This window comes from Nicotiana sylvestris, chromosome 3, assembly GCF_000393655.2.
Source record: "Nicotiana sylvestris chromosome 3, ASM39365v2, whole genome shotgun sequence".
In the NCBI taxonomy this organism is placed as follows: domain Eukaryota; kingdom Viridiplantae; phylum Streptophyta; class Magnoliopsida; order Solanales; family Solanaceae; genus Nicotiana; species Nicotiana sylvestris.
Window position 1 is genome coordinate 114,073,578 of NC_091059.1, and position 13,293 is coordinate 114,086,870.

Below are 13,293 nucleotides of genomic sequence, written 5' to 3' on the forward strand. Positions count from 1 at the left end.
GTTTCGGGTTATCAGTACTGTAGACAATAAATTTGGGTCGAAAAAATAAAATCAAGACCGAAAATATCGCAACAATCGTAGTATTTTATTTCGAATATTTGAGTGTACAATCTCTATGAATCCTCTGATTCTTCTTTTCAATAGTAAATAAATTCAATGGCCTTTGAGCTTGATCTTGAATATGTACTTGTTGTCACAAACAATGATCTTGTTCTTGAACTTGACCTTGATTTGTTCTTTGTTCTTGAACTTGAACTTGATTTCTTGAACTTGTGGAGAAATTTGCAGCGTTTGATCCACGAGCTCTTTCTTGCTTCTTGTTATAACTTCTAGTGTCTTTCTAAGTTATGAAGACCCCTATTTATAGTTGTGGAAAGGAAGAGTTATGATAAGAACAAACTTTTTTCGACCAATCAAATTGAAGTGTGGCATGGCCGCATTCGATTGGCCAGAACATGTCACTTGCACACGTGGTGCGATTTCATTGGCCTTTTAGTGTGGCTTGGCATGCCTTATCATTTTGATACGTGGCATGATCCTATTGGCTCTTTCGTTTGACTTGGCGCGCCACGTCATTTCACGCGTGGCACCAAATTGGGCCTCTAGGAAGATGTCATCTTGGGCTTAATGAAGTGGGCTCATTACTTTGGCTCAATTAAGTGGGCTAGCCCAATGGATTAAGACTTATTTATTTAACCCATATATATTGGACTTATATAATTAATTCATTTATATATTAGCCCATAATATTTATTTGGACCAATATATCTTGAATTTAAAATATAGTCCAAATTATTTTACGGATTTAATTCCAATAAAATTTATATGCCTACAAATCCCCCTACTTCAAGACTTGTTAAAATATCAACGTATTAGAGACGAGGCTTGAAGTACTGTGCTTGGACGATTGAGCGACTCGCACTTTGCTTGTCAACAAATGAAATGCTATAAATTTTCAAGCTTTCCAAATTAAACCATTTCCCTCCTTTTAGTGTATAATCCATGCCAAGACCTTAATTTAAATCAACTAATTCATGTGAGCAAATAGCAAAATCAGAGATAATCTCACATAAGACAAAATAATTCGTGGAAACTTTGATTCACATGTTTCACGTAATCAAAGGTCAAGTGACCAAAGACCAAAAAAATGTATTATTTTAATATTACACCTAGTCCCTATGTAGGCTTTCATTTGCAAAGACCTGAGCAACTTAATATGAATAGAATCGTGAATAGTATCCATATTAACGTTGGATGCGTCGACGACTGCTTTTTCCTCCAGCCTTTACGTAGTTTCTACCACTCTCGCCTAATCCATGCTTGAGACAAACTGTATTTGCCGCCTTAGCACTGATCTCACATCGCCCAACAAATTTTAACGCCACATATCGATAGCTATATAAACCCGTACGCATTCCCTTTACGAACATCAATTGCAGCGTTTGCTAGCTACTTCAGAGTCTACTTTGGACGACTTGAAAGCATTGATGCGAAGGTAATTTCTTCTTCTCTTGTGCTTTCTTCTTTTATTGGTTTCTCTTTCTTTTTTTGTAGGTCGAACAAGAAGGATTTGTTCTTGTTCAACGAGATGATCCATGCATGAAGAAGACAATCTTGGGGTGTGAGGGAAAGAGTACTCATCCTTGCCCGACTATCGGAGGGATTACTCTCAAAACGGCCCGACTATCGGAGAGATTACTCTCAATGTGGCCTGACTATCGGAGAGATTACTCTCAATTTGGCTCGACTATCGGCGAGGCCAACTTAAGGTGCAAAGGGACTTATATGTCCACCTTAAGATTGGAAGACTTATATGTCCACAGAATGTGGCTTGACTATCGGAAAGATTACTCTCAATGTGGCCTGACTATCGGAGAGATTACTCTCAATGTGGCCTGACTATCGGAGAGATTACTCTCAATGTGGCTCGACTATCGGCGAGGCCAACTTAAGGTGCAAAGGGACTTATATGTCCACCTTAAGATTGGAAGACTTATATGTCCACAGAATGTGGCTTGACTATCGGAGAGATTACTCTCAAAACGGCCCGACTATCGGAGAGATTACTCTCAATATGGCCTGACTATCGGAGAAATTACTCTCAATGTGGCTCGACTATCGACGAGGCCAACTTAAGGTGCAAAGGTATATGTCCACCTTAAGGTTGGAAGACTTGTATGTCCACAGAATGTGGCTTGACTATCGGAGATATTACTCTCAAAACGGCCCGACTATAGGAGAGATTACTCTCAATGTGGCTTGACCATCGGAGAGATTACTCTCAATGTGGCTCGACTATCGGCGAGGCCAACTTAAGGTGCAAAGGGACTTATATGTCCACCTTAAGGTTGGAAGACTTATATGTCCATAGAATGTAGCTTGACTATCGGAGAGATTACTCTCAAAACGGCCCGACTATCGGAGAGATTACTCTCAATGTAGCCTGACTATCGGAGAGATTAATCTCAATGTGGCTCGACTATCGGCGAGGCCAACTTAAGGTGCAAAGGGACTCATAGGTCCACCTTAAGATTGGAAAGTTATAGTTCCTTTTAAGGATAATCCCGCGAAGTGGCCAACTTAAGGTGCAAAGAGACTTATATGTCCATCTTAAGATTGGAAAATTATAAAGCTTCAACTCGAAGATGACATCGACTTGAACACTTGGAAACTTTGAAGATTTGGCGGACTTTGCAGACTTCAACTCGAAGATTCGGAGGGCTTAAATATTTCAACTTGAAGATCGGCGAATTTGAAGATTTCAACTTGAAGACCGACGGACTTGAAGACTTCAACTCTGAGACTTGGAGGGCCTAAATATTTCAACTTGAAGATCAGCGAATTTGAAGACTTCAACTTGAAGACCGACGGACTTGAAGACTTCAACTTTGAGACTTGGAGGACCTAAATATTTCAACTTGAAGATCAGCAGATTTGAAGACTTCAACTTGAAGACCGACGGGGTTGAAGGTTTCAACTTGGGGACTTCAACTTGAATACACTTGAAGACTTCAACTTGGAGACTTCAAGGGCTTAAATATTTCAGCTTCTCTTTTGCTTTACATTGTTCGACTTTTATCTTAGTCGCATAATTTTCAGCTTTACGTTCTTGTAACAAATGATTCATATTTTGTCGTGGGAGAGTCCAAATAATGAACCATTTGATGACTTCAATATCTAAAATATATCCAATACTCCGAATCAAAAACCTTCAGAATTGCGCCGGATAATATTTTGAAACCAACTTTAGATTTCACCCTATTAAAAATTTCAGATTTGCGCAGTCTCACCAAAAGAATCATATCTTGGTGTAGAAATATCGAAATTACAAACCGTTTGATTTCAAGAAAACTAGACTTCAAGATCTAGAACATATCCAAAATTCTCAATAAGACAAATTCAGAATCGTCCCAGTTAATATTTTGAAATCAACTTTATATTGCACCACGCTATCAATTCCAGATTTGCGCAGTCTCACCAAAAAATTCATATCTCGGTGTAGAAATATCGAAATTACAAAACGTTTGATTTTAAGAAAACTAGACTTCAAGACCTAGAACATATCAAAAATTCTTTATCAAACAATTTTTGAATCGTCCCAAATAATATTTCGAAATCAACTTTACTTTTCACCATGTTATCAATTCCAGATTTGCACAGTCTAACCAAAATATTCATATCTTGGTGTAGAAACGTCGAAATTAGGAACCGTTTGATTTATTGAAAACTAGACTTCAATATCTAGAATATATCCAAAATTTTCAATCAAACAACTTCGGAATCTTCCCAAATAATATTTTGAAATTAGCTTTACATTGCACCACGCCATCAATTCCAGATTTGCGCAGTCTCACAAATATTCATATCTTGGTATGGTAGCTCGAGATAGGAAGATGTCTTCTTTCCATCAATCAAAATTTAAGAGTCATATTCTCACAAATATCTTGAGTTCAAGTCTCACTGAATTTAAAATGTTGTGCCAAGCAATCCTTTCCTTATACTTGTGTTTCCTTTTGGTGTCTCTCTTCTCTTCCCCTTTTTTTAAGGCAGAGGGCTGACTTGGAGACCAACAAACTTGAAGGTTTGGAAAACTTGAAGACATAGAGAACCCCCGGACTTCAATGCAAATACTTGACATCCTCCTCAATCTGCCCATCGAAGATATCAATTTACCATGGAGGGTTTTCCCCTTTAAATCAAATGAGGTCAAAGTTCAGTAGGAGGATGGCATTTCAGCTTGATCTTACATTCCTTCATACTCCATTCGAACAACAATTGGGGCAGTATATTTCTTTTGAACTTATGCGACTGAACATAGAATGAAACTCTAAGCTACCTATGTACCTCGGTGAAGAGGATCAAGTCATACCGTAGTTTAGACTGGTAGATTTTTTTTACGTCCTAACTTTTGCCTAGGCCGCCTCTTTTGAGATTTTCAACCTAGCGGACTTTGTTTTTGGGTCGTACACAGTTTATACTCTTGCGGGCCAGGAGTGTAGCAACATGCAGTTTAGGTTCATGCGTCAAGAAACATAATGACTTGCAGTTTAGGCTCATACGTCGTGGAGCGTTGCAACTTCAAGGATAATACTTCTTCAAAAACTTTCCATTGATAAGGTCGATCCTCATACCATCTGCATCAACCAGCTTGTAAGCCCCACTTGAGTAAGCTTCTTGTACGACATATGGCCCATCCTATTTTGAAGTGAACTTCCCTACAGGTTTATGGGAAGTAATTATGGGTCTTCGTATGGCAAGGACTTGATATCCTACTTGAAAGGATCTCGGGCGAACTCTTTTATTGAAGGCGTGAGATAATCGAGCTTGATAACATTCAAGACTCTATTGAGCTTCCAATCTCTTTTCATCAAGAGCTTCCAATTCTGCTAACCGAAGTCGAGCATTTTCTTCATCAGTGATCCCTTCTTGAATAGCCAGTCGGAACGAAGGTATTTGGCGCTCAAGTGGCAAGACGGCTTTGACTCCATAAATGAGTGAATAAGGAGTCACCTGTGTTGGCGTGCGGTGAGTCGTCCTATATGCCCATAGAGCTTCTTCCATACGGTCATTTCAATCTCGTTTGGATTTTGAGACGACTTTCTTTAATAAGTTGTATAGAGTCTTCTTGAATGCCTCTGCTAGACCATTGGCGGTAGCATTGTACATCGAAGAGTTATGTTTCTTGAAGCCAAAGAGCTCACAAATCTTATTCATCAACCAATTGTCGAATGGCTTGCCATTATCCGTTATTATGTAACGGGGAATGCCAAAGCGATAGATGATGTTTACTCGGATGAAACTTGCAACATTTTCCTTCTTTACCTCCTTAAGAGCAACAACTTCAGCCTATTTTGAGAAGTAGTCAGTTGCAGCCAAGATGTATAGGTGGCCACCAGAGGACTTTGGCAGTGGTCCAACAACATCCAATCCCCCAGCGTCAAATAGCCAGGATGCAACAGTCGGGTGCAACACTTCAGGAGGTTGATGAATAAAATTCGCATGGAATTGACAAGCCTTGCATCTTCGGGCGTAGTCCAAGCAATATTTTACCATCGTTGGCCAATAAAATCTCATCCTTTTTATATGGAAGTGGAGCTTTGGTCCAGACTGGTGTAACCCACATACCCCAGAATGTGACTCTTGAAAAGCTTGGAGCGCTTCTTCTTCTCCTAGTCATCGCAAGAGTACTCCCCCGAACGACCTTCTGTATAGAGTATCCTTGTAGTAAAGGAAGCGAGGTACGCGATGATGAATTTCAGTCCTTCTCCTTGGATTTTCTGGAAGTATCCCATAACATAAGTAGTCGATAATGGGTTGTCGCCATTCTTCTTTCTCAACTTCAAACACAGCGACAAGATGTTTGAGTTCGTTTTCTTCACCTTCAGCCTTATTTAGCGGCAGTACTACCCATTTTTGGCAGATGGTAACTTGCGCTTGGTCAGGCAGGGCTAATGATGAAGCTAGAGCATCTAAAGCATCAGCCTTCTTATTTTCCTTCCTTGGCACATGCTGAATAGTCACATCCCCGAGCCACCCCATCAACTTTTTAGCGTAATCATGATATGGGCGTAGTTCAAGATTTTTGACCTCGTAACTACCCAAAAGTTGATTGACCACTAACTAGGAGTCACCAAAGACTTGAAATTGCTTCATATCACCGGCCATTTCAAGCCCAAGTATTAATGCTTGATACTCAACAACATTGTTGGAACAGAGTTGTGTCAAGGTGAAGGAGTAGGGTAAGACTTCACCTTGGGGAGTGACAAATACTACGCCAGCCCCAGCTTCCCCACGATGTGTAGCACCATCAAAGTACATCTTCCATGGAGGTTGAACTTCAACGACCATTGTGTCTTCATCAGGTAACTCATCAGTTAGCTCCCAGTCATCAGGTATCAGATGATCTGCCAAGAAGTCTGCCAATGCTTGTCCTTTTACAGCCTTTTGAGGGATGTACAAAATCTCGAATTGTTGAAATTGGAGGTACCATCTCGCTAGTCGATCACTAAGAACAGGTTTTGATATCACGAACTTGATGGGATTTGCTTTAGAAACAAGACGGACAACATGAGCTTGAAAGTAGTGCTTCAACTTTTGAATTGAGAAGACTAGCGCCAAACACAACTTTTCAATTGGCGAATAATTCAACTCGTTAGGTGTCATCATCCTGCTCAAGTAGTAAAGAGAGTTTTCCTTCCCCTTACTATTTTCTTGGGCCAATAGTGCTCCAACAGACCTTTCCTGCGACGCAATGTATAGTATCAATGTCTTTCCAGGTATAAGAGTTACTAAAACTGGAGGCTTCATCAAGTAGGTTTTGATACTTTCGAAGGCATTGCAACAAGCCTGGTCCTACTTGAAAGGAATGCCTTTCTTCATGAGGCAACTAAATGGTTGGAACCTTCCATCCAGGTTTGATATGAATCTTCTAAGGTATGCTAGGTTTCCTTGCAGACTTTTCAATTCATGGATATCTCGAGGCTCAGGCATTTTCAAAATGGCATCCACTTTGGCTTGATCAATTTCGATCCCTCGATGTTAGACAATGGAACCAAGGAACTTTCCAGAAGTAACTCCAAAGGCACATTTCAATGGGTTTATCCTAAGTTAGTATCTCTGGAGCAATTCAAATATCATCCTCAAGTCTTTCATGTGGTCGCCCTTCTCTCTTGATTTCACTACCAAGTCGTCAAGATAGCATTCAACATTCTTGTGGAGAAGATCGTCGAAAATATTTTTCATAGCCCTTTGGTAAGTAGCATCAGCGTTCTTCAAGCCAAAAGGCATTACCTTATAGCAACAAATATCCTTTGGGGTACGGAATGCAGTAAGCTCTTCATCTTTTGGTGCCATGCGTATTTGGTTATAGCTCTATGAACCGTCCATGAAAGACATTGCCTCGTAACCAGTAGTAGCATCGATCATCAGCTCTGGAATAGGAAGCGGAAATTTATCTTTCGGACATGCATTGTTGAGATCTCTAAAGTCAACGCACACTCGAATCTGGACATTCTTCTTCCTTACAGGTACTATACTTGAAACCCATGTTGGGTATTTAACTTCGCGAATAAAGCCAGCTTCGATGAGTTTGTTAACTTCGGTTTCAATCAAGGGAACCAAGTCTGGCCTAAAACGCCTTTGAGCTTGTTTAACAGGACGAGCACTATTTTTGACTGCAAGGTGATGGACTACTACTTTCGGGTACAAGCCAGGCATCTCTTTGTAACTCCAAGCAAAGACATCCCTGAACTCTTTGAGTAACTTAATATAAGTGCTCTCTTCATCAGCTTCTAGTAAAGCACTTAGGTAGGTAGGTCTTGGTTCTTCATCGGTGCCAAGGTTAACTTTTCTTAAGGCATCAGTTGTCATCTTCACTCCTTCTTCAAGTTCAGGTGGAGCATCTTTCACATCTTCATCTTCTTGGGGCTCCCCATCACTGAAGGATATGTGATAACACGGCGAAACAACCTCCAATTTCGCATTATCTTCCATTGAAGATGGAATGCCATTCTCGATTTGTACAGTAACATGATACGAAGAACCCACACTTTCTTCGTCTTCATCACGTTCCTTAGTATAGACCAGAGTATATGGCTTTACCTTCAATACTTCTTTACATGAAACCACAAGTTTTGTTTGTCCCTCATTCTAGAAGGAACCAAACTTTGGAAATCCTTAGAGATCTCATGGATTTTGGTGAAGCGGGTGTCCTTATGCTTTAAGAATTTCTCCGGAACTTGTTCCCCTTCTTTAGTGGACCCAATCTTTCAAACACGGAGGTCCTCACAGGTGATTTTCTAAGTCGATCAAAGACGGAAGGCTTGTTAGAATCGGCTGATTCATTTTCTACAGTGATATAATTGCTGCTTGCTCTTCTTATTGAGATGCGCACTGGTGACGGTTGCTTGTATCCCAAACCTTCACGTGGTTGCCTCGTTGCAGCTTCTGATAGGAGCTTCCCTAACTTTGACAGCTCATTGGGATTGTACCCAGCTTTTGCAAATAGCTTGTAAGCGTTAGGGTCAAAACCTTCATATGTTCGCTTTGTAGGGAGTGCCACATTCTGCAAATGATTTTGGGCTACAAACGTTGCAAGCGGCATTGAGGATGACTTTACTGCCTCAATTCGTTTAACTGGAAGAGTTAACTCCTTCAGCATGTTAGCTTGGTGATTAGATGGTTTACCTTCGTCTTTCTTCCTTTTAGGGATATATTGGAGCACCGGACTTACTTTCTTGCCATAAGACGTAATATTCCCTCTATAAGGTTTACTCACATTGGGTTGTACCTCTTTACTAACAGCTTTGGCTTCACAAGTAGTCACCTCTTCTCTTTTAGTTGAGGTCTCTTTATTCTTGCTTTTCATTCCATCATCAGCTTTCAGCTCCTTCACAACGCGGTTCTTCAAGTAGAACTTTGCATCGGCGAAGTGTGACTCAGCCTCGGTGAATGGCTCATCATCAACAACTACTGTCTTCTCGACTTCACCCTCGTAGTATTTTAAACATTGATGGTAGGTAGATAGAACTACTCTATTCTCATGTACCCAAGGCCTCCCAAGCAAAACATTGTATGAAGTCTTCGCATCGATCACATGCAACCATGCACTTGATTGCATATCTTCAATAGTGATTCCCAGCCTGATCGCGCCTATGGATCTTTGCCCCCTTGGTTGAATCCTTGGATCATCACACGACTTTCTGAGAGTTCGTTCATGGGAATACCAAGTTCTTTCACATTATGTATTGGCAAAATATTCACTGAGGATCCTCCATCAACCAAAATTCGATTTACCCTTTCGTCGCACATATAGCCAACCAGGTACAATGGGAGGTTATGAGGAGTGTCACCTAGTAAAAGATCGTCATTTGTGAACGTGACATTTTCCTCACAAGCATTAACTTCTTGAGGAGTGGACTCGATGGGTTTTTTCGAAGATGGCGCCAATGGTAGGTCAACACTCCCTTCTTCCCCTTTGTCAGCATGGCAACAAGAGGCATCAATGCCCTCATGGGAAATCTTCGTGCGGAACCAACTTGGTAAGAACTCCTCCAAGGTCACTGGATGTCGTGGCTTTTGAGGGTGGTGCATCTCCACTTTTGCTTTCTTCAAATGCCTAACTGGATTCTTTTTCATTGGTCTTTTTACCATCATCTTCCTTATTGGTTGTTCTACTGATTCTTTCCATGGGCTCCTTTTGTGGTGCCTACAACGAGTCACCAACGTCTAACCTTCATCATCATCAGGTTGGTCGTCTTCAACTTTGTTGGTCTCCAGTAATTCTTCATTTTTTATTCCTTTTAAACTGCATAACTCCTCTAGATAGAATGAGCCAAAGGTGATAGAGACTTGGTTCGCGCTTGCTTTCTCATCTTCAAGAACGATCTTCTTTTCACGAGCCAAATCCATGACTTTATCCTTGAAGACAAAGCACTTCTCCAGAGGGTGGCTTACAAGACGGTGATATTTGCAGTAGTTTGGGTCATTTGTTTTCCCAGCTTCATTTGGTCGCTTCATCTCTTGGAGCTCAATGAGATTTAACTCAAGGAGTTCTTCAAAGATAGCTGGCACATCAGAATCTAGAAATGGGTATTCTTTCTCTTGCATTTCTTTTAGAGTCAACTTTCCACTTGGCTTATCGTGAAAAGAAGTGGATTTCATACTCTGCTTCTTGCTCACCTTCGTCGTGAACTTCATAGGTGACGTATTGACATTCATAGCTTCTTTGCTTTCAAACTTGGGTACGAACTTGCCCCACTTCCTGACTTCTTGCTTGTCATTCCCTTTGCGAGGTTCATAGATGGGCAGCCTTTCATTTCCAGCGGAGGCCATGCTCAATTCCATGTCATGGGCACGAGTTACAAGTTCTTCGAATGTGCCAGGCTTGATACCTTGCAAGATGTAGCGCAATCCCTAATACATGCCTTGGATGCACATCTCTATGCCTGAAGCTTCACTAAGCCTGTCTTTGTAGTTGAGTCTTGCATTCCTCCAACGATTGATAAAGTCGATAACTAGTTCCCCCTTTCATTGACGAGTATTTGTAAGCTCTATCATACTCACCGTGTGTCTTGTGCTATAAAAGCGATTGAGGAATTCTTGCTCTAGTTGATCCCAACTGTCGATAGATCCAGCCTCGAGGTCCGTCTACCAGTCAAAAGCATTTCCTTTTAGCGAGCGGACAAACTGCTTGATGAGGTAATCTTCATAAGTCCCAGCATTGTTGCACATCTCCACAAAGTGCGCTATATGTTGTTTTGGGTTACCTTTACCATCAAACTGTTGAAACTTCGGAGGTTGATAGCCAGTAGGCATCTTCAACATATCGACCCTTGCAGTGTACGGCTTTGCATATGTAAGGGAGGATTTGGCAGCAACTTTATATTTGTTCTTAATGGTTCCTTCGATGAACTCCTTCAGTTGATCGATTGGAATCATCCCTTCAGATGAGACAGGGATAGCATTAGTGGATGTTGTTTGTCTTGGGGGAGAGTCACTCTCTAGAACTTCTGGGAGCTTGTCGGGTGCATGGGTAGATTCTTCTTCCATCAAGATTCCCACCCTGTCTGTTAGATTGTCAATTCTAGCCTCTTGATTTTGCATGCATTTGGTCAAGCCAACGATTGCTTCCGTCAAGTTTGCCAACTGCTCCTCCATAGATGAAGTGTTTGTCACCAAGGCTTGCATGATTGTCGTGGATGACGGAGAGTAGCATGGATTTTCACACAGATTGATCCTTGATTGGCTCACGCTATGTGGTGTAAGTGGGGAGGATCCATCGCTTGAAGCATCATCATCTTCCTTCACAACAGAGTGCTTGGAGCCGGAGAGGTCAAGCAGAGCAAGAGTTTTCTTGATCTTTTCAGCAACATCGCTTCCTCCTTCAGATGCGTTTGTGTAAGATATTGCTCCTTTTGAGAAAGAAGATCCGAAAACAAGGGTTGATACGGACAACACTTGGGGTGCTTGTTGTCCTAAAGAGCTTGCTTTGCTCCTCGTAACTGGTCCAAAGCTTCCAAAGGTGACATCGAGGATGCTTTCCACATCAGCATAGAACCTGGAGTTAGCAGCCTTGATGGATGTTGATCTAGAGTTGATTTTCTTCGAAGCCATTTCAATGTTCTTGAACTTTGGTAATTGAAAAGTTGAGATGAGAGGTAGAGATTGTCCCACTGGCCGTGCCAAAATTTGTAGACAATAAATTTGGGTAGAGAAAATAAAATCCAGACCGAAAATATCACAACAATCGTAGTATTTTATTTCGAATATTTGAGTGTACAATCTCTATGAATCCTCTGATTCTTCTTTTCAATAGTAAATAAATTCAATGGCCTTTGAGGTTGATCTTGAATATGTATTTGTTGCCACAAACGATGATCTTGTTCTTGAACTTGAAGTTGACCTTGATTTGTTCTTTGTTCTTGAACTTGAACTTGATTTCTTGAACTTGAAGCTTGAAACTTGTGGAGAAATTTGCAGCGTTTGATCCACGAGATCTTTCTTGCTTCTTATTATAACTTCTGGTGTCTTTCTGAGTTATGAAGACCCCTATTTATAATTGTGAAAAGGAAGAGTTATGATAAGAACAAACTCTTTCCGACCAATCAAATTGAAGTGTGACATGGCCACATTTGATTTGCCAGAACATGTCACTTGCACACGTGGCGCGATTTCATTGGCCTTTTAGTGTGACTTGGCATGTCTTGTCATTTTGATACGTGGCATGATCTTATTGGCTCTTTCGTTTGACTTGGCGCGCCACGTCATTTCATGCGTGGCACCAAACTAGGCCTCTAGGAAGTTGTCATCTTGGGCTTAATGAAGTGGACTCATTACTTTAGCCCAATTAATTGGGCTAGCCCAATGGATTAACACTTATTTATTTAATCTATATATATTGGACTTATATAATTAATTCATTTATATATTAGCCCATAATATTTATTTGGACCATTATATCTTGAATTTAAAATATAGTCCAAATTATTTTACGGATTTAATTTCAATAAAATTTATATGCCTACAAGTACATTGGTGGATTAGTTATTACTATGGGAAGAAAACCTCAGGGGGAATTTGAGTAGGGGACTTGATGGATGTGATGTATAAGGGAAAGTATTCATTCGGTTGCTTCATTGGAGTGCTCATATGCTAACGGAGCACTAGTGGTTTGGTTAAATAATTGGGACCGGACTAGAGTGGGTGACTCTTAATAGTGGTTCTAGTGGATTCGAGAATTTAGGTGTAGTAACGATTTTCAGGTTCGTTATATGATCGAGGATTGGGTTTTATAGTAGAGTGTGAAGTGTACTTGGAGCATTTCTATGTTATCAACGGTTCTGCGGTGGAGTGTTAGAAAAATGGGAGAAACAACTTCGGATTCGTAGAAGATCTAATCAACGTAGTTGTATTAGTTAGAGTTACTATAGACTGCATGGGGAGGGTACGAAATGTATTATGGGTATTGAGATGATCTGGTCTTGTGATATGGGTCACTCGGGATGAGTGTTGTTTGAGGTCTCTTATGTCTTTGAATAGAACTGTTATTTCAAAGGCATGCCGAGAGTATATTAGGAGAAGTTGAGTAAGTTAGTAATGGCTTCAATCAACATGGTTGTGTAAATGATCAGTTTCTTCGGTATGTTAGGCAATATGGGTGTTTCGCGGTTATACGTGTGGGCTTGACAGCCTTCGTCATTTGATTGATTTGGAGGTATTTGATTTTGATGGTTTTGATTATGTGTAAAATGGGTACCGGAAGAGTTATGACGGTTTATAACACGACTTGAGTTC

At 40.7% G+C, this 13,293-nt stretch overlaps 1 protein-coding gene across 1 annotated transcript; it reads right to left on the bottom strand.

Moving 5' to 3' along the window:
• Positions 1-7,371: 7,371 nt before the first annotated feature.
• Positions 7,372-9,118, bottom strand: LOC138887859 (uncharacterized). Its single transcript, XM_070169650.1, has 3 exons — positions 8,530-9,118; positions 8,288-8,445; positions 7,372-8,148 (listed from the first exon to the last, which is right to left on the bottom strand). The coding sequence occupies exons 1-3, from the start codon at positions 9,116-9,118 to the stop codon at positions 7,372-7,374; spliced, it is 1,524 nt and encodes a 507-aa protein (XP_070025751.1).
• Between the last annotated feature and the right edge of the window lie 4,175 nt (positions 9,119-13,293).

Coding starts and splice junctions, on each gene's coding strand:
- LOC138887859 (XM_070169650.1), bottom strand. CDS start 9,118: ATGCAATCAAGTGCATGGTTGCATGTGATCGATGCGAAGACTTCATAC. Junction 8,446..8,529: donor TACAAAGCGAACATATGAAG/GTTTTGACCCTA, acceptor AGCTCCTATCAG/AAGCTGCAACGAGGCAACCA. Junction 8,149..8,287: donor ATCGACTTAGAAAATCACCT/GTGAGGACCTCC, acceptor GGTTCCTTCTAG/AATGAGGGACAAACAAAACT.